The following is a 22550-nucleotide window of genomic DNA, read 5'->3' on the forward strand; positions in this document are numbered from 1 at the left end:
ATTTTGAAGATAACATCTACTTGCTCAAGAGCATGGTTTTGTGTGAACTATCAATGCTTTCTAGTTGGTTAGTTAGTTTTTGTCATAATAAATATGACAAATATAATGTATAAATTTATCAACTGCCAATGTTTTAGTAGTTGATATAAGGGGGCTTGGTTAGCACGGTTACCTCGTACCCCCAGAGCTGGGATTCAAATCTTGCCTCCAATCTGTGTGCGTGGAGTTTGCATGATTCTCCAGTGCTTACTGGGTTTATTCTGGGGACTCTGGTTCCACAGTCCAAGGACATTCATTAAAGACTAGTTAGTAGTACCAAATTGCTTATAGAGTATTACTGTGTATGTGGCTGTGTTAATTACCAGAGACTGAGGCACTCAGCAACTTTATATGCCCTACTGCAAATGACCAAGTTCCATTGACAGGGGTGAAGTTTTTGTACAGTGGTGTTTTTCCCCCCTCCTTATTTCAGGTGCTCCCCATTTTTTGGGGGTCATCATCATACTAGTCTAAATTCCATTTCAAATTTAGATTAAAAACAAACTAAAAAATCTATGTATGTATGTACAAAAATGCTTGAGGACGGGTTCCTCTCAAAGTTTCTTCCCCAAGTCAACTCAGTGAGCATTTCCTTGCCACTGTCTTCCTCATTGTGACAAACTGTGATAAATCTGTAGATTTTTGTTTTTTTACATTTTTAAAATTACATTCAAAAGTTGGATTTCTGTACAGCTGTTTTGCTACAATGTCCATTATTAAAAGTAATCTAAAAACAAATTAAACAGCATTACTCTTTTGCCTGATGCTTCCAGTTTGAGGACAAGCTGAATAGTTTTTAGATGCCAATAACTTAAAAAAAAAGAAGAAGAAGAAGAAAGAATGAAAACTACAAGACAGACAACATCAGACTTTTGGGTCGGATGGGGTTAAAACTTAAGTGTTCACACTATCTAAGTGAGCTTTTGTCTTGCTGAATCTAATTGTTTTATTCGGCATTATTTTCAGTTTACACAAATCAATCATTTTTTGACAGACTTTAAAACCCGACTCAGAAGTAAGCTCATATCTGGTGTTCGATGGAGAAACTATCATACACTCTTAAAACCTGTCTGTGCAGAAACATTCAGAAGTAACTCGTCACGGTGAAAGACTTAATAATTGCTAGGCTAATCAGCAAACTTTTAGCAATAAAATTTAGTGGAAGGTTTGAACAACTTTAAGCGAAATTAATTAGCTCGAATTAAAACTATTGTTGTTGATGAAATTGGTTCAACTTTGCGGTTTTATGTAGCGTATTATTTCAAAGTTGAAGGTGTCTTCTGTGCTAAACTCCAAACTCTGGAAAGAGTTTCATTGGCTTATTGGAATCAAAGCATATTTGGTATATTAAAGCGCTTTTAAAAGGGCAAAAAATGTTTATTTTAAGCGATTTTCGGGCTAGGCTGTCGGTCTGTCCAAAGCGGCGGCTGAGAACACGGTCACGTTTGTGCGGTCGCGAGCGTTCAAACTGCGCCTTTGCGCAACAGTCGCCTCGTTTGGAGGAGTCCGGTCAGTGCACAAAGACAGCGCCGGAGAGAGAGCAGCCATACAGCCACAGCAAGCGTCTCCACATCCACTCAGCTAAATCCTCCGCCGGAACTCCAAAGTTGTACCTCGTGAAGGCCGAGGCTAGGAAGAGCCTTTTAACAAAGGTAAGAACCATCCGACGACACACTATACAATCATTTTAACCGTGGATTTTCTACTTTGGGCCCGACATCGCGTAGCGGACCCGAGTGGCTTCGCTTCCTCACCGAGCGTGGCTGCTCTGAGCAGAAAAAAATGGCGTCACCGAGCGTGCTGGCTGTGCGGCCGGGGGAAAACGCACTTATTCCCGAAGCTCACGTTAACTCTTCGGCTTAATTTCGAGCGCGCGAATGATATCTTTAGGCGGATTCGATCGAGAAATGTATGTAGATGGGATTACGGGGCCTCGCGTCGAAAGAAATCCGCCGAGAAGGACGCGTAAAGCCGGAAGGGTCACCAGACCTGTGCGCCAAAGCTTCTTCAGGGAAGATGTGGCACAGCACCGCAAAGCGCAGCACTTTCACAAACAGACGTGTCCTACATTAGAACATATTTCGGCCAGTGTATTTTGCTTAAAACCGCGTAGATATGCGAAAATAGCTGAAAACCGCGCAGGTTGATGGATGGATGGTGTGTTCGGTCTTTGTATCGGCTGCTCGGTTCAGCCCGCCTTTACGCTGCACTCGCTCTTCTGGGAAGCGTCAGCTCTTGAGCGTGCAGGCTTCTCAAGCCGCTGTTACAGCATGCTGAAAAAGATGGACTCTGCCTTAATCAAAGATAATCTGGCTCACATCGTGGCCTGGAACGGGACAGATTCGGGCCGTATTAGGCTATATCGGTGTAAAAAGATGTGCCGGATAAACCTTTATCTGGGAACGTTAACAGTTGTACACTGAATCTCGTGCAGCAGGCGACCAAAAAAAAAGTTGCTAACTCGGGTTTGTGTTTCGTGCCTGCGCCTTGATGGCTCCTGTGTTGCGCAGAACGGCCATCGACGCAAATGGTGCACACCACCTTATCCGGCAGGTTTTAGCCTCTGCGATAGAGCCGAGCAACCTGTCTAATGCGGAAACGTACACACGATTCCTCCTACGCGAGGCGTAACGTGCTCTTGTCTTGCCCGCGTGTTTATTGTGCTGTGGAGTTGGCGATGTGGAAGTTGTCGGGGCTTCATGCGTTATCGCACACAAACCCGCACATGGTCATCCGCGGCGGAGGCGTCGCTAGCCGATGGCACACACACAACCGGGAAACTCTCTTTCTCCGACGCCCAAATGCACTTTTAAGCGTTTTAAGCTGTGGATACGCCTTATGGGCACTCGGCGACTTCAGTCAGCGTTACACTTAGTAACAACTTGTCAGATTAGTGGCGCAGCTTTGTGATATTATTATTGCTGCATTCGGTGGAACTAAAGCCCACTTAAGTTTAGAAAAACGCGGAAAAGACCGGCATGGCTTGGAGAAAAGTTTATGTCTAGTGCTAGGTGGAGAGTCTTCTCTGTTTGAGACCCTCTGGTCTGGTTTAATCAATTACGTATGCGTTCTATCCAAACAGCCGGTCGCGGTCTATCATTTTAAATGATTTTCCGGTCATGTGACTCAAGCGGGTGCGAATCCTACCCTTATAGTAAGGTAAGCTGTCCGTGCTAGCGTGCAACTTGGCGACACTGTTTAGTGCAGCAGTGCTTAATCTTGGGCACAGCCTCTGTTTAGGGCGCAGGACATGGCTGCAACTTGCCATTGTCAGTTTCTTCTATAAGAGCTTAGACAATGATGTAGGCTGCATGGAAGATTTGCATGTTATTAAGCAGCCACCCACTCTCAGACCGGGATGGACCTTGTCAAGTTTAAGTGCCTATTGAAGTTCTTACACGTGTTCCTTTAGTTTGTTTACAGGGTCAGATCACATCATTATGATTTTGAATAGGCTATTTTTCATTAAGTTGATTCTTGCAATATTGTGGACTGAAGACAGGTGCATCCATTGAAATTCAACTGGATATGGATATTTTTGTAATCTGCTCATTATAATCTTATTTATGTAACCAGTGCGATTCTGAATCAGATTTTTAGAAAATCTTTTTTTGCTCTTTTACTTCACTTTGAAGTCTGTTTTATGCATTGTCTACTTTAATATTGTTACGATATGCAGCAGGGGGCAGCTTGGGACATGTCCTCATCACCAATAAGGCTCTTTATTTTAAACACAACTTTTTGTTGTTATTGTACAGAGGTTGTTTAATGTTCATGGTCACAAAATATTTGTCCCAAGTTTTATCTTGTGTGCTTTTACCAGTATTACTGTTTAAAATCTTATTCTAAATGGATTTTAGTGCGACTGTATGCTTTTAAACAGTAATAGACATCTCATGACACTTGAGATATTCTGCATCAGGGGCTTAAGCATTTTAATAACAGATCTAACGACTTGCAAATTTGTTGATGTGTTTGGATGGCAGTGGGATGCTAGGCAGGGTTACAGTCAGGGGAGGGAGCATGTCTTTTTCTAAACAAAACATTTTTTTTTCTTTAAAGTTACTTAAGATTTAGGTATTTATGACTAGTCTGTCATTTAGGCTGTACTTGGATTTTACATTTCTTGAAATTGGTGTGCATTGGCGTGCTTGTGTGTTACTACTCTTGGTTTGCTTGCATTGACATTTTAGCATAACATTAGCAGTCGGTCAATTGCTAGAAAAAAAGGACAAAAAGGCCTCCGCCAGCGAAAGCTTTCTCCTTGCAGGTAAATAAAGAAAGGAAAAATAAGCTTGCCAGTTCTTTGGAAGAGCCTTCAGTGTTCAGCAACCACACTCCACCGACTCTATGGCATGCACCTGCTAGTTTAGAACCTGATCTATGAATATAAATATGAGTAATTAGGTTTTGTGGAAGACCCATATGGTTCCATATATACACCGTTTTCAGCTAGTGTGTGTGAACAAGCATATCAGCATATATCTGGAGATGTATTTATGTGGTTTTCTGTTTGTGTGTGTGTTTTAGTTGCCCAGGACACTACTCACTGCCTTATTGATTTGGCCTGTTTTTGCTTGATTATAACTGATTTCTTTTTAAAGATTTGATTATTTTTTATTTAGTAATAACTGACAAGTGAAAACTCAAGAATTTATTTATTTATTTATTTACTTTTTTACATTTAATGTGGTTGCGTCTGGTTCTAAAAGACATCAATAACCCAACAGCTTGAAGATGGTTTACTGTACTTTGGCTCTGTCTTGTGATTTCGTAAATTTTCTTTCCTTTTAGTTTCAAAAGCTCTTGTACTGGTTTGATGAGCTTAGCATTTTGTAACCATGTTTTGGCGACAAAAAAGTTGTGTAATTCTATCATTTAAAGAGATTATTTTTTGAATTTTAATGACTTGGTGTCTCAGAGTTGTGAAAGATTTCATTGTGTGAAGTGTAACTGATCAATTTGTTAAAATACATAGTGGTATAAAAGATCACCCTGTTAGAGCTAATCTTAGGTTTGCGTGCTTTTGGATACAACATGGCATACGTGTGACTGACTAGTACTATTACTACAAAAAAGTATGGAAGCGGCGATGTGGTGGCTGACGGTGGCTTACTTAAATTGTTTTTCATAATATGATAAACAGTATGTAATTAATTTTAGTAAGTAGTTATTAAGTAAGATTGTTGTCTGTATTAGTTTGGCCTTAAAGGCCTACACACTACTACTAAACGCAACCATGTCTAAAAGCTCCAGAAACATCATTTATAAATTTGATACAGTTGTAAAAGAACTGGATTTAAATTTTTTATTCAAGATTAAAATGTCCAATAGTTATTTTTTCCTGCCTTACAATATCACATATATAAGACTGTAAATGTTCTAAATAAAAGAAGAAAATCTGCTCATTTTTGTGCCTTTAGCGCTTCATTCACAAAATACCTCAGAAATCTCACACTCATCTATGAGGTGTGTGTTACACTATTCGAATACTTAACAATAAGACATTTTGCTATAGAGACCTTTTAAATGTGAGATAAAAAAAACATAGTGAACAATTGCTTTATATTGTATGATGTACGTCACATGCCTCAAACGAAATGTCTGTCGGCCAGATATGGCCCACTGCTTTATTTTATTGAGTTTACATGAACATACAAAAAATACTGAAATGGCTTGTGGTCCACTACTAATCAATGTTTTTCACATTATATACAATTTACAACATCTATTCATCTATCTATTTATCTCTACATCCATCTTTACATCCATCTCACAGTGCTGAAAAGCTATCCCCTGTATTTGATAGCAGTCAGTCTTGTGTATAAAAAGAATTCCAGTATTAGTCTTTAGTGCAATTCAGTAATTGAGTGCAATATATGTGTACCCTGAAACACACACACACACACACACACACACTTTCTGGCCATTTTATTTGTTGCACGTGTTAAACTGCATGTTAACGCAAATATTTAATTAGCCAGTCACATGGCAGAATCTCAATGCATGAGGCATGTAGACATGGTCAAGACAATCTAGCATCAGAATGGGGAGTAAAGGTGATTTAATGACTTTGAACGTGCCATGATTGCCATACAGGCTGGCCTGAGTATTTTTGGAACTGCTCATCACCTGGGATTTTTTTGCACAACCATCTCCAGGGTTTACAGTGAATGGTCTGAAAAAGAAAAAATATCCAGTGACCAGCAGTTCTCTGGGCAAAAGTGTCTTGTTAATGCCAAGGACAATGGCCAGACTGGTTTGAGCTAATAGAAAGACAACAGTAACTTAAATAACATCACATTACAACAGAGTTTTGCTGAAGATCAACACATTAAACCTTAAAGCAGATGGGTTACAGCAGCAGACGATCACACCAGATGCCACTTTAGTCAGTTGGCATGGGCTCACCAAAATTAGTCTGATAATTTTTGATTTCTGCGACATTCAGATAGTATGGTCAGAATGGATGCATCCTGTCTGTGTCAGTGGTTCAGTCTGCTGGTGGACTTGCATTGGTGAGAGAGATATTTTCCTGGCACTACTTTGGGCCTCTTTGTACCAAAGTATTGTTCCATTCCTATAGGTCCCTCATCTCAAACTGGTTTCTTGAATATAAATTGAAAGTGAATTCAGTGTACTCAAATGGCCTCCACAGTTACTAGATCTCAATCCAATAGAGCGCCTCTGAGATGTGGTGGATCGTTGATGTAAAAATCTCTAAGGAATATTTTCAGCAACTTGTTGCATCTATGCCATGAATTAAGGCAGTTCCAAAGGCTAAAGGGGTCCAACCAAGTACTGTCAGGTTTATACCCAATGAACTGACTCTTGAGTGTGTGTGTTGCAAAAATTGTATGAACAACAGACGTTCATATCCATATGCGCTTTTTGAACATTAAACTTTTTCTACAAGGGGTGTTCAAGTCAAACTAGAACTTGTGAACAAATTTCTCATAAAACTGATTGACATTTACAGAATATTTCCAGCACAGTTAAATGATTAGACTTTTTAGGTAGTAGAAAGCCTAAACCTTAAAATTTGATGGAAGATTTCTCACCAACTTGCAGAATAGACACATCTGTCTGTGGGAATTGTACACACAATCACTCACAAACACCACTTGCACATTACAGGAACTTGGTTGGAAGTCACTTACCCTGTACTGTTTTGACATTGCTTCACGCCATTTTCACATGTTTTAAAGGCCATTAAAGGAGTTCCTGGGAGAACAGCTTTTCAGACATAAAGCAGGCCTGTCCAATAGTGGCTCCAGCATGCTAAAAAAAAACATCTACCTTAAATCAAGCACTAGTGAAACACTGGAAAGTCCATTAGTGTAGCAGGGGATTATATAGAGAAGTAAAAGTAGTTTTAGTCTGCACACTCAAAAGTCCTGGTTTGACTTGAATGACATTTAAATTAAGGAAACCTGCACTCTTCTAGGCAGGCATGAAATTACATTTTGGAGTATAACGTGAGCATTTATACAGAAGAGCATTAGTAAGGGTAGGAACTATTGTCAGCCAAAAACCCTGGCATGTAGTTGGCATTTCAGTGGGGTTGAAGACAAGGTTGAGGTTTGGGCAGGCTACTTGAGTAGCGCATGGGCATTGTCAGTCTGGATTTTTTTTTACCTTGTAATTCCAGTAAAGGAAAATTAAACAAGTTAGTTAGTTGCGATGAGGCATTCTACAAATTCTGGTAATAGGTAACATCCCTGGAGCGTGCAATCATGGGTAAAAGTAGGTCAGTCTGGTCTGCAGTACTGAGAAGAGAGCAACTGCCTGTCAAAACCCACATTCAAAACCAGTAACAGAAGCACTTTCTGCAAGAAAACATCTGATATTATGTCATCTTAAAAAACACATTAACACTTAAAAAACAATTATTGTTTCTAAGTTGTTATGAAATGCATTTGCATTCTTTTTTTTTTCATTTATGGCTTCAAAGCTAACTAACTTATAACACCAACCTCCCAAATCTTTCTCCAAACCCTGATCAAGGGATCTATTTGGTGTGTGGAACAAGTAATTGTACACCCTAGCGCACTAGCATTCTCTAGTTTTGATTTAAACCTGGAACCTGGAAGTTAACGTAGATAATATTCTAAATCTCCATGTTTTCTTCTTCTCACCCTTTGGCTACATAGCACCAGTAAGAATTTAAACTACTTTCACCCCTGGTAATTACACTGTCAGTGGCTAACTGTTGGTTGCCAGCTCAGCCAGTCGCAGGAGGATATATGTTGATGGAGGAAAATTACTAGTTAAATCAGGAAAGAAACCATACTCTGCTGATATTAAATGATGTTTGTGTACCTGTTACATCACATCAAACTACAACAGTATTCTGTCCCATGTAATATTGCTTAATTATAAAGCTAATAATGCTATTATAATGGAAGGGCATCTTATTTGATAGTGTATTAACACATAAACATATAACAGTCAAAATAGCAATATGGACCTGTACAATTAATTAATATTGTTAAATGTTTCAAGAGATTTTTTATCAAATTGTGCAGCACTACCATGTGGCAACACGTTGGGGAATGCCCACATATGCGTGTAATGGTCAGGTGCCCATATATAGTACATTTGATTGTACACTGTAGGGATCTTTATCCTCAGCCCTGGAGGGCCAGTGTTCCACATAGTTTGGTGACGCTTCTGCTCAAACACAGCTGATTCAAATAATCTGTTAATTGCTAGGTTCAGTAGGTGTGTTTAGGAGTTGGTGAATTACAAACAGTGCTGGACCTCGAGGACTAGAGTTGAAGAACTGTAGAGTACTGTAAATGGTGGTGCATGTTGGTTATTAGTTTAAAGTTAAAAAAGTGATATACTGTGTCATCAATTTCATTTAAGCAAATGGAAAAAAGGCACATCTTGCATAATGTGCAGTTGATTTTAGAATTTGCTTCATCTTATCTGAAATATTTTTTGTCCGCCTCACTGTCGTCCACCCCTACTCTGACTAGTCGACGCCCATAGAGTCATGACTAGTGAACGTGTTAAAGTAGATGGGCAATTTATACTGCATAATCTGTAACATATTAAAATACTTGATCAGCGTAGTAAATATCACATCACTTAAATCACAGTAATTTTGAGCTGGAATTAATATTTTCAACCAGGTGCAACCCCTCTCCAGGCTCCAGAGTACACCCTTTTGGCAGTTAAGCAACCTGGATATTCTTCAAATTTAGTTAGAGCAGGCATAGCAGAATTAACTGATCTGATATATTGTGTGCAGCTGCTTTAATGAAACAAATGTAGGTACAGACAATGGCTGCAAACAAGCAGACCTTCAGGTGTGGCAACACCAACTCTGACATCATGTTACAAGTTCCTAACCATAAAGCAGCCAACAGATTAAATATAAACAAGACACTGCAATGCTTTTTTACTTTACAGACAGCTGAATCAACACTGCAGGTTCTGTTATGTAAATCAGTCACACTAAGCAGAGATGTCCAGGTAAAGTGCTGATTTATCCAAAACTGCAGAATAAATAAGGACTTAAATAATATGCCAAAGCCAAAGCTAGTACCAATAGACTTTAGACATTTAATTATGGAAACTACATATAAAAGTATGTTAATGAATTCCCTGTATTTTGGGAACAAGGCAGAAATATCTTATGTACATTACCAAATGTATGTACAATACTTTCTTGCTGAAACTAGCTAAGCAACATATTGTATGCTTCATATGCTGACTTCTTTCTAACTTTGCTGAATTATTGCCTAGCAACAGTAGGCTCACAGCATTTTGTCGATTTCCGACATCAATTTTAATGCAATGCACAATAAATGTAGACTGTAGTGCCTTGTTTTGATCCATTTAATGCATAGAGAAAATACTGACACTTTATATACAGTACCCAAATGACATTCCCTACTTTACCAGCACTTTATGGATTATGATGCTGCATAAAATCATCATTGGACTGTGTCTGATAATGTGTGTAGAGGATGTGGGACTGCAGAGAAGAGTGGGGTGGGCAATATGGACCAAAAATTATGTCTCCTTATTTTTAGGCTGAGTATCGATATACTGTACAGTATATCTTCGACAAAGTATACTGTATTTTCTTAAAAAGTGGGCTAAGTGTTGTAAGTCACAGGCAGATGTGAGAGGTCATAAGCACCTTTATTAAACTAGATCTTTCATTCTGTGTTTAAAACAGGCTGGAAAATATTGAAATAAAATTAAATAAAATCCCATATATTCTAAATTCATTACAAATTAAATGAAATATTTCAAGCCGTTTTTTGTTTCCCTTTCAATGAAAATCCAAAATTCAGTATCTCAAAATATTAGAATATTTCCTAAGATCAGTCCAAAAAGTATTTAATATATAGAAATGTCCAACTTATGAAAAGTAATGTTCACAATTTGTGCTCTCAGTACATCTTTGGGGCTCCTTTACTGAAAGAATGTGGCATGGGGTAGAAACAATCAGCCTGAGGCATTATTGAAGACATGGTTGCTTTGATAGTAGCTTTTAGCTCGTCTGTATTGTTGTTTCTAATCTCCATTATTAAGATTAGATTTTAATATTAATAGACCAGTATTAATAGACTCAAATACTATTCTTTATAGTATTTGGGTCAGTTGAGTTGGCTGGTAACATCACGGTCAGCAAACCAGTTTGTGGACGGTTTGGCACTGTGGGTAGGTACCGTCCGGCTGGAAACTCATGCTGAAAAAGAAAATCGGCATCTCCATAAAGCTTGTCAGAAGATGGAACGAGCAGATGACATGGCACACCAAATTATCACTGCCCCTCGAAAATCTTTTTAAGCAAATGTTCATCTCCTCTGTTTGTGCACCTTTTCCTACCACACTTTGCCTTTCCAGTCATCTTTCCATGGGTGTGCTTCCATGCAGCAGTCAGTGAACAGCCAATCCTTTCAGCAATGATCTTCTGTTACTTCTGGACAACTGTTAAGTCACCAGTTTTCCTGATGTGTGTACTGATTAGACTGAAATACATATTTACAATTTTTTTTTTTTTGCATAAATAGTAATTTACTAGGCGGCACGGTTGCTTAGTGGTTAGCATGGTCGCATTGCCCCTCCAGGGTCCGGCCAGGTTTAATTTCTGGCGAGGTTCGATTACCACTTCTGTGTTCATGGAGTTTGCATGTTCTTCCTGTGCTTGGTGTGTTTCCTCTCACAAGACATGCATATTGGGCTAACTGGCATTCCCAAATTGCCTGTAATGTGTGAATAAGTGTGTGTATGTGCTCTGAGATGGATTGGCACCCTGTCCAGGGTGTACCCCGCCTTGTACCCCAAGACTTCAGGGTTGCGCATGAAGGGCATCTGGTGTAAAACCCGTGTCAAATTGGGTGCAGATCGGATTGACCACTATGGCAACTCCTCTATCTGAGCAAAAAAAAAAGGAGTCTAAAAACAGTAGTTTTCAATATTCTATTATATGTACTATATATTCTAATATTGAGATACTGGAGTCTGATCTGCTCTACCAGGTTGCCACTTTTGGGCCCTTGAGCACTGACTACCATTTATTATTATTAGTTATTTGTTTCACATTATTAAATGTAGGCATTTACTAATTAAGTTTTATTTCAGTTTGGCAGTGCAATATGGAGACAACTGGTCAATTCTTGCCAGTCAAGTTATTAGTCAGAGTCATCTTTTGCATAAAAATCTATCAAAAAACTTGAAACATACATTCTTTTGGTGCAGTAAAGCTATTGTGACATTGGATTTAAAGAACCCTGTTATATGTAATTCCAAAACATAGTGCTATACCCTAAAATGTCAATACTGCCCAGCACAAAGCTGTGAATCATAAGTAGATTGTAGTTTCAATTGAATTAAACCATAAACATAAAAAGGTAATGAAATGATAATCTCTCAAACTGCAAGAATTTGAGGATGATGGAGGTGATTTAAATGTTGTGCAAAAGCTGGTGTATGGTGTATTTTTAAGGAACTTGCCCATTTAAGACCAATTAAATGTTTTAATAGTATCTAAATCAATTAAAAAGTGTAAATAGATTTACCCCCCCCCCCCCCCCCCCCCCCCCATTCATTCTCTGTTTATCAAAATTACACTGGAGAGATGTAATTGTAAAATACATTATAAATTAATGGATGGTTGTATGTTTCTAAAGGTCTGTAAGATGGAGGAGCCCGGCAGTGAAGTGACCCCAATCAACGACAAGTGCTGTCAGACCGAAACACCGTGGCACTGCAGTTGCCAGCCGGCTCCACAACAAGAAGGCTGCGACCAACCACAAGGTACACACTCTCTACTGTTCATTTGGCCTGACATTATGTTACTATGTATCTTACATAGATTAAGTTACAAATTTAGAAGGAGGCATGTGGTTTGCCCAATATCAGCTGATTATAGCATAGAATAATAGCAGCTAATATTAAAACAGGTTATGATAAGAGACAATGTAGACATGGTGACAGATCAACCAGGCACTATAAGGTTGATATAACTGTCAAATTGTCAGGAGAGATCCATATGGATCATGGCTCAACTACGGTCCGTTACTTACAGCATCATTAGTACTGTTGTAACTCATTGTAACAGAAAACACAGTGCCCATATATTACTTATTTAATGCTCATTTTATTTAGTAGCTTTTATCAGGATGTGACATACTCTATCTGGCATTTTTGAAACCTGTACTTTCAAAACCTTGCTTCAGTTTCTTTTTACCCATGGAAAAATCTGAACAAATCAAAATGCGCCAGAACAAGACACATCAGAGCGTTCCCTCTCCTCACTGATTAAAACCCAGAAAGAAAATCCATATTCTTTTCTGGTGAATATTCCTATAAATGAAATTTCCTCTGCAACATGCAAAAACAGAACAATTGGCCTTAGTTTATAACTGTGGTAAAGAATACTCATGGTATTTCAGAAGCACAGTATTCTGGACACTTGACCTTTTGAAGTAAAATTCCAAAATAATCACTTTTGGTCACGATTCAATTCTATATAGGAGTCTTAATTTTTCCTACCTTTTTTCTTTTCTGAACATTCAAAGAGCATCTACTCTCTGATCAGTGTATAGTGCATATTACTTGGATGATCAGAAAAAAAGAAAGAAATTTAAGACACTAATTGAATTGTGACTCAGATGTATTTATTTTAAAATTTTACACCAATTTTACATTACACGGTCAAGTATCTGGAATAACGTGCACCCTAATTACACGTTAATTGCTGAAATAATGTATCAAATAATACTAAGCCAATAGAATGTTAAATGAAATGGAAAATTTCAGGAAATGTTCGAAAATACAATTCTGCTTTACCCCACGTTTAGCAAGAAATAATAGGAGCCTACAGTTAACTAAGCAAGAGGTGAATATTGAGGTGACGAACAAGAGGTATTTGGGCATGTATGTGCTGATCAGTACCTTTTTAACCTGAGAACATGTTTAACATAGTTCGGACTTGCAGAGTACTCCTTTTAAATGGTCCAGATTGAGATTGAATTGCATTCCCACTGTAAAATGAACCATGCCAGACCTAGACCACAATCAGAGATGTGTGGTTGTTTTGGTTTGCACCGAGTGTGATTGCTATGTTCAGACCTGCCCAAATGAGACCAAGATGAAAAGCAAATTAGAGTTAAGTCAGTTGGACTAAACAACACAGGTGTGAACAGCCTTATATATCTGTGACACGTGTAGAAATATGTGATTCCCTACTTTTTAGATCCAGTTTGGTGAGCTACCAAATTAAATGAAACCCACCAGATAGCTACCACCTAGGGAAGTTAAAAATACTCTTGAATCCAGCTGATCAGGATTATTCTGTCAGATAGCAGTGTAACATTCAGAAAAAACATGATATCAACCCGCCTTGCGAATTTTCGCCTTAATAACTCAAATGTTGCAAGAAATTTGCCTCAGCATACGAAGCGTTTTCTGCATACTGTATGTGCGACCAAGCCAGTGGTGTGTACTTCTGGTTGCGCGTACTTCTGGTATCCGATCAGAACTTGTTTGCATCAGTGGAATGCCAATTAAAATGTTTTTTTTTTTGCATTTTCTGCAAGCTACATGGGTACCAAGAATGTTAGCAAGAAGCACAGCAAGAATAAAACAGGGACACTTTCAGTTTCTTTTTACTGTTACAATATTTTAAATTTTACATTATAGCTACAATAGTTACAATATCTTAAATATTATTTTACAATGTAGTTACAGTATCTTACATTTTTGTGCAATAGCAACTGTGCAATAACACCATTTTAAACTGTGCAATATTATCCTAGTGCAATTCATTTGCAAGTGTAACTATTGTACTTATATACTGTACTGTCTATACTTACTATACCTGTCTATATTTACACATTTTTCTATGCTCTGTAACAAAGAAATTTCCCTACTGTGTGGTAAATAAAGGTTTACCTTTAATTTAAAGCAGCCGGTGCCAAGAGGAATCATGAATTGAGGTTTAAAGTCTATTTATTTCATATTACTTTATTTTATGAATGTGCAAAAATCTGATTATTGTGCAAAAAATCTGTCGTATTGGTAATATTTCTTGGGTGCTTGGAACGAATGATCTGCATTTACATTATTTCCTATGGGAAAATGCGTTTTTCGCCCCAAGAACTCACCTCTGGAACAGATTTGATTTTTATGCCAAGGTACCACTGTACTGATAATTTGCAAGTTTCACACAATTAAGGGTTAAGCACAGTAGAAAAACGATATTTGAAAAAATTGTATTTTTTATAATAATTGTATCATTATTGTATTATGAATGTTCTCACCTGCAAACCTGGCTCTTGATATAACGCTTTGCATAATGTTTGTCATCTTTTTTTAGTGCATATTATTGAGCCAGGAGACCCGCCTCTTCTTCAACAGCAGCTTCAGACTTCTAAGTCAGGAATTCAACAAATAATTGAGTGCTTTCGGTCAGGTACATCAGTATTAAAAGCTTTTTGTTCTTTTTTCCTGATAATTATCAGTTGACCTGAAATAATAGCAATCCTCATAAGACTGTGTCAGTGTTTTTACTGTATTGATTATTTTGCAGGTACGACCCAGCTCAGGCACATGTTGTTGAAGGAAGTTGATACCATCTTTGAATGCAGGCTTTGTAGAAGTCTTTTTCGTGGTCTACCCAATCTGGTCACACACAAAGAGTTCTACTGCTTTTCTGGACATCATGAGCAGGATGGTTTGTATTGTTGTTTTGTATTCCTCACCTCTGTCAGCTCTACTAATTTTCTGTTACACTCTAACTATTTCATTGTTTTTGTTGCCAGGACCAATTAAACCTAATTTTATACAGATTTGTTTTTCCACTATTTAAATCTCTGTGGTATTTCCACTTCTTTTACTTGGTATGTTTTTGTTAATACAATTAAATCCCCTTTACTATAGCTTGACATGTGATTTACAGCATAAAGGTAATTTAAGGTAATTTTGCTTTACAGATTCTTCTGAACCAAACAAGCAGAACCAGGCTGTTAAAGAACTTCTAGAGTCAATCTATCCACAAAGAGACAAGCAGGAACATGTGATTCAGCTGGAGGCAATAGAGACCAACCCCAACGCTATGTTCCAACACCTGTCTGTTGAGAATTATGAGAATGAGAATATGATCATGTCCACCAATTCCCAGCAGCCAGACTCTGGACCGCAGAAAAAGAATCGCCGCAAATCTTCTGTAGCCCCCAAAAAAATTGAACAGCAAGACATAGAGGAAACAGATGACGAGATGGATACAGCGTCTGATAAATCGCCAGATAGAGAAGATGCTAAATTGGAATTATTGAGCAACACAGAAGAAGATAAGAAGGTAGAACCTGAAGAGGAAGCAGCCCCTGAAGTGAAAGAAACAAGGATATCTTGCTGCCTCTGTCGTAAGGACTTCAGCTCAAGAAGCAGCATACGCCGTCACTGCCGCAAAATGCACCGACAGAAGCTGGAGGAGTTGTGCAAGTTCACTGAAACACGCACAGTGCCCATCAGTTTGCTGTCTATGGTAAAGACCAAGCGTACAGAAGATCCTCCGCCAGCCAGTGGAAAGAGCTGTCCTGTCTGCCAAAAGTCCTTTGCTACCAAGGCTAATGTCCGTCGGCACTTTGATGAGGTGCACCGAGGATTAAAGCGAGACTGCATTACACCTGACATTGCCACCCGACCTGGCCAACCACTTCTACTCGAGGGTTCATCAGTTCCTCCAAAACCACCCAGCTCCTTTACAAAGCAAGAGCAACAAGAGACCAATATTACAACTTCTCGGTGCAGGCTGTGTAGAAGGAAATACAGCTCACAAGTCATGTTAAGGAGGCACATGCGAATTGTCCACAAGGTGCACACAATGGAAAACGGCTCCTCTACCAGCCGCCCTGTCTTCACCAAAAAAAACAAAATGAAGACTGAACCTGATGAGGAGGATTCCTGTGGTCTTCCATCTAGTGCATCCTCTACAGCTGATGCAGATAAGAGCACAACATGCTCAGCATCAAATCCTAAAGTCAAAGATGACAGTGGAAACCTTCCTGTAAGTTTTGACTTCAAGCAGATGTATTGTTGGCTATGCAAGCGACAGTTTAGCTCTAGTCAGAACCTGACCAAGCACATCACCGAGCTCCACATGGATGGTAATGACAGTATCTACATCAAGTTTTATGGGTGTCCTATCTGCAGATATGAGTCACGGCGCAAGAGGGATGTCATTCGTCACATTACCGTGGTTCATAAGAAGTCCTCTCGCTACCTGGCCAAGATCATGCCGATCCTGGAGAGTCGTGCGGTAAAGAAACCCGCTGAGGTTGTACTAAATAGTAGTGGGAAGACTGTATCTTTAAAAGAGGAGACCCCTGGAAAGCAATATGGTCCTTCATCTAGCATGCTAACAACATTAGACCAAGCAACTCCAACAAAAATGACTCAGCAAAACTCCTCTTGGTCACCTGGTGTAAAAAAAGAGTCTTCGGTTTATCCCAATACCCGCAAAAATTCTGCCCTCACATCTCTTAACACTACTAATCACGATCAGGAACATTCACAGCCCACCAAAGTTTGTAAACAAGAGAAGAAACCCGAAGAGCCAAAGAATCCACATGTCACCCGGAGCCACAAACCCTCAAAAGGACCTCCCATCACCAGAAGCCAGGAGTCTAGCACAGAGGTGAGAGTTACTAAGAACTTTTCTCTTCATGGATGTGATATGTGCAGTCGGGCATTTGCCAAGAAGGTTTTCCTTGAGACACACAGAAGAAGCCATAAGACCGGAATTAATACCCAAACCGGAGGCACTAAAGTACAAGGAAGGAGTACTCGGTCAAAGGCGCTGATATGGTGAGTCACTCTTTTATATCATTCACATGAGTTCCCTCTACAATTGACTTTTTTTTTTCTGCAGCCTATTAATATGAATATAATTCATGTGAATAAAATACCCTTTAAATGGCTAAAATAATAATGATTATGTTACTCTGTGAAGGGTAATTATGCACATACATTTTTTGAACAGACCGAAATTTTCAAATGGAATCTCTGCAGTGCTTGCTTCACGTACCCTGAAATGTACCCACTTCTTCTAATCATCTTCATGCTTGCAAATTATTTTATTCTAAAGTATTGGCTCAGAACATTTAACTGAGATTTAAATTTTGAAGATGCAGGGCGGGGAAACCATTCAATTAAATGTCCTGCAAATATCTTTGTCAACATTGGTATTAGTCCAAAGTTGTCTTCCTCACCTTATATTAGGGAAGTTATTAATGAAAATCCTTATATGACAGGATGTGGTACATAATAAATGAGTAGAATTTTGGTAACTATTGTGGTGGATGTCAGTTTATAAAAAATATAATTTGTCCTAAAAGGGCTAAATGGTCAAAAGTATGTAGACACCTGACCCTAAAGCCTGATTGATTCTTGCTTCCGAGTCAAGTAAACTTGGTACCTATGCCGTAGGCTGTACAAAGGGCCTTTGGCAATGGAAGCATTCTGACTTGGGCACCTGGTATGTCTTTGTCACTCTGCACTTGCAATTGCAGTGCAGTTTTAATGCAAAGAGTCTTTTTGCCACTCTCTGGTTAGTGTTGTTTTGGTTTACTACAAACTATGGTTACTGAAATTGCGTAGATCTTGTTGGAGCTAATAGATGTTGAACAACAGTTACTTTTACTGAAATTACAGAAACGCAGAAATGAGAGAAGACAGTCAGTAAAACATTCAACTCAATTGAAAAATGAAAGCATAAAAGAAGAACCTGGGAATTTTTTGTAACCAGGTGGACCAGTAACAGTTGTTGTGGACTGTATTGCCATGATATTAAGTTATATTTCTAGGGAGGTATACATAAGGCTACGCTGTAGGGTACGTGGCTATGTGTGACCTATGGCACAGACTGGACACAGAAACATAAATCAGCCCAAATACTCATGTGCCTTTTGAACATCTCATTCCATATTTAGTCCCCTTTGCAGGGAGGGTGTTACGGTGTGTGGTTTTATTCTTTTGGCCCCAAGTTCATTAGCCAGGTTAGACTCTGAAGTTTCTTGAGAAAGCATAGTGCACAGTTAAAGTTTCACTTCATCTCAGAGGTGATCAGTGGGGTTAAGGTCAGGGCTCACTCGAGTTCTTTCACTCCAGCCTTGACAAAGCATCTCTTCATGGTCCTCTCATCGTGTGCTCCGGCACTGTCATGTTTAAACATTTGGGCTGGACCCCATAGTGCCAGGAATTTTAAGAGATTAAATGCAGTTGTCTGTTCCCAAATTTGTGGCACAAAATTTGGTCCATATATTACTGTATGTGATGTTATAGACACTATGTGATGCTCAGGTGTCATATTTTTGGCTATATAGCGTATTTAGCATAGGCTGTGGAAAATAAAATGAAAGTCTGTAATACCACAGGTCCAGAGTAACTGCATGATTCCACCACCTAAAAATAATTAAGGAGAAACTTTACTTATACATATATACATCATTCACATTTGAAAATGTAAGATTCCTATAAGCTGTGATCGAATGGTATGCATGCATTGTGGTTATAAATCCATAATTATGCTTTAAATTATGAAAGTAATTAATTAACCATTACCTGTGTTCTATTTTGTATGATGTAGGTGCTAATGATTTGCGTAAAAAGTGTGTATATCAAATTTTTGTTTGATTTATTTGTTGGATTACTTGGTTATAGTTTTTATAATGGAAGGAAATCTTAAAAAAAAAAACTTGTTCATTTTTTCTTCATAATTTTTTAAATGTGTAGTTTTAATAACATTTTGTGCTTTTTTTTTTTTTTTTAAGATATTCACATCCATATAAATGACACATGCTCACTGGAATGTATAGATCTTCAGCGAATAAAAAGCAGCAGGACAGCCATGGAAAGCTTTACTACAAACAGAATGGAGGAGGGATCAATGCAAGTCACAAGGAAGAGAACTTTCACAGTGTGTTCTGTTTTTGTACAGAAGAGGGTGCTGCGACCAAACATTTCTTATCCTGTATCACAGAAATTATGGATTGTTCTTAACCAGTTACAGTTAATGAGTTCCATGAATTTGAAGGATATCTCACTTTTTGGTAGTCTATTGACAATACAATGTTCTTTTAATGAAGTGTTTTTGTGCAGTTTTACTTAGCTACATGTGATTACTTCTCCTTATTGTTGGTCACATCTCAACTTTTGCTTTAGACCAGTAGGATATCAAATAGAGATAATTTTTACTGATGAAACATTGGTATGTTCCTTTGACTTGTGCAGATGCAGTGAAATTCTATTGATGGTTTAAAATCAAAATGGCCAATATAAATCCGAGTTCTTTGCTTGTACAGTTGGAGAGCTGCTGTTTTTTACTCTAGTCGTTGCAGGCCTACTTAAAATGAGTTAATTCTTTAAAGTAGCTTAACAGTACATTTTATTTCATGCCTTTGGACTAGTCAAGCTTCATATTTTTATAGAAATGTAGCCTGTATAACACTTTAATTAGATTTGCCTAATGAACTAATCGGTTTAGACTAAATAATGTTCATTCAGGTCAGTTTCTATTTTTTTTTTCTCGTTCTCTAAACGGATCAGTGAATGAATACATAAACGAATTATCTACTTGTCTCTATGTACATTTTCAGTTTTTCAGTGCTTTTAGTTTACACTGCTCAGATGTAAAAAGCTTGCTTGACTGTAAATGCTCTGCAGACACTTTGAGTAGATATTTGAATTAATATTTTTCCTTAATCTCATTTGAATATGTTAATATTGCATATATAAGTAGGACTGCTTATATGAAAAAAATTAAAGCTGCACTGTGCAGTTCTATTTAGCAAAGGCTATATAACAGCTGAAAACAAATAGGTAAAGAATCCCCTTTTTCTGTGCTCTCACTTAAATTCATGCATGCACGTTCCCAACCTCTAGCCTTACACATGCACAAATTAATGTTGCTCTACTTCCATTTTCAGAAATTTAATAAAAATGAAAAAGTTTAATATTATATTTGAAAAAAAGAAGAAGCAACCAATTGATTTCATATACATTTTAACTGTCTGCTTATATGTGGTCAGACTAAAGAGACACACACCTCAAGGATTCATCAATTTCATTGACCGCCTTGAGCATTGATTACGATACACAGTGTGATGACAAATTCATGTGTGAAAATGATTTCTTACACTCCCAGAATCCTTGAAAATGCCTGTTCCATATAGCCTGGAGAAATCAAATAAAAATAAATATGAAAATATATTACAAAGCCTCGTTTGTTCATCGAATCTGTTTACTTTGCATTGCACTTTCTGAATCTAAGTGAACTTTGCCCCTACAAATTCACAGACGTCGGAACTGTTAGAAAATAATTAAGGTGATATGTTTGCCATGACCCTATGTTTAGTCTGCAACAAATGATTGACAGTCACTAAGGATCACCCCTATCTAAAATAGATACATTTGGAACAAATGCGTTTTTTTCGTTCTTGATTACAAGGACAGTCGCATAATTTTTCTCGAAGAATCTACATTTATTTATAGCTGCCAGAATGTAAAAAAGATAATTAACCTATGTTTAATAACACAGTGCAGCTTTAATCCATATCTGCCATTCCACAATGAATGAAAATGCTGCTAATCCTTTTGCATTGTAACTACTGTTTGTGCTCATGTTTCTGCTTCCCTTTAATGAGTCAGTGCTGCTCAGGTTGTGCTAAGACAAGTTTTTTTTTCTTCCTTTATAAAGGTGTATGACTGTTTGATTACATCTAACAAGAAGTTGCAACTGTGATCAAAAGGTTACTTAGATACTACTGCATCTGTTTTGTATAATGTTGCTCTTATTAGCTATGAGTAAAAAAAAAAGAAAATATATATATATCTCTCTCTAGACCTAAAAATTACCTCTGTCTACATTAGTATGTAACGATTAATACCAGTTCTTTGAGTGAGTTGAGTGGGTAAAATGAAGTGCAGATCTCTTGCCGTGCATAACAAATGCTTCTGCTTGATACTATGTACATTTATAAAAGAAAACATAACATTTTAAAAGGTAATTGGCAAGACTTGTACTGTATAGATAAATAAACTAAACTTGCATTCCTATCCCTGCTTCAGTAGTAATATCTTTGTTCAAATAAAGATTTAAAAACCGCAGTTTGTTGATTTTATTCAGCATTTTTTCTGTTTTTTTTTTCCTTTAAAAAAAACTGAAGGGTTATAGATGTAATAGAACAAAAATATAGATCAATTAAGTACATTACTGCCTGTAATACATTTCTGTGTATGTCCTGTGGATTTCCTTTAAGTTCACGTTTCCTCCCACATTCCATAGGTGTGCATCATTATATCCAGGTTGTACGTTTTTAAACTTTCCCAGTGTCCCTGTGATAATCTCAGACTGAGACCATGACCAGAGGTTATTAAATATAAAAACATTAATTATTATGGTAGACTTTGACCCAAATGAACTGGGGGTGTGCACACTTATGCAACCAGGTTATTGAATTATTATTATTATTATTATTATTATTTTGCTTGTATTTTGGAAAAGATCTAACATCACTGAACTTTATTCATGTTTTAAAATCCCTAAAAAAAACCTACAGTTTTAACATGAGTGTTTATGGCTGTATTTATAACTGTATCGAGCTTTCTATACTTTTGTGGTACTATTCTTTAAATAAGTACATTTTATTTGTGTCAAGTCTGTGTAACTGTGTATAGTGTAACTTTCAACTCCCTCTAATGATTTTCTATGGGGTTGAGATCTGGAGATTGGCTAGGCCGCTCCAGGGCCTTGAAAAAAGCTACGAAGCCACTCCTTCTTTGCCCGGGCGCTGTGTTTGGGATCACTGTCATGCTGAAAGACCCAGCCACGTTTCATCTTCAATGCCCTTGCTGATGGAAGGAGGTTTTCACTCAAAATCTCACAATATATGGCCCCATTTATTCTTTCCTTTACATGGATCAGTCGTCCTGGTCCTTTTGCAGAAAAACAGCCCCAAAACATGATGTTTCCACACCCATGCTTC

General features: G+C 37.9%; 1 protein-coding gene across 2 annotated transcripts; it reads left to right on the forward strand.

Moving 5' to 3' along the window:
• The first annotated feature begins 1567 nt into the window (after nt 1–1567).
• znf800a (zinc finger protein 800a) lies at nt 1568–21659 on the forward strand. 2 transcript variants are annotated; one of them, XM_053477454.1, is made up of 6 exons: nt 1568–1691; nt 12195–12321; nt 14885–14980; nt 15098–15241; nt 15501–17373; nt 19338–21659. In XM_053477454.1, coding segments are annotated over exons 2-6 (2232 nt in total). In that variant the 5' UTR covers nt 1568–1691; nt 12195–12203; the 3' UTR covers nt 19339–21659. The 2 variants fall into 2 exon arrangements, with proteins under 2 accessions (XP_053333429.1, XP_053333420.1); XM_053477445.1 differs by lacking the exon at nt 19338–21659 and having other exon boundaries at nt 15501–17377.
• The last annotated feature ends 891 nt before the right edge of the window (nt 21660–22550 follow it).

This window comes from Clarias gariepinus, chromosome 2 (assembly GCF_024256425.1).
Source record: "Clarias gariepinus isolate MV-2021 ecotype Netherlands chromosome 2, CGAR_prim_01v2, whole genome shotgun sequence".
Taxonomy (NCBI): domain Eukaryota; kingdom Metazoa; phylum Chordata; class Actinopteri; order Siluriformes; family Clariidae; genus Clarias; species Clarias gariepinus.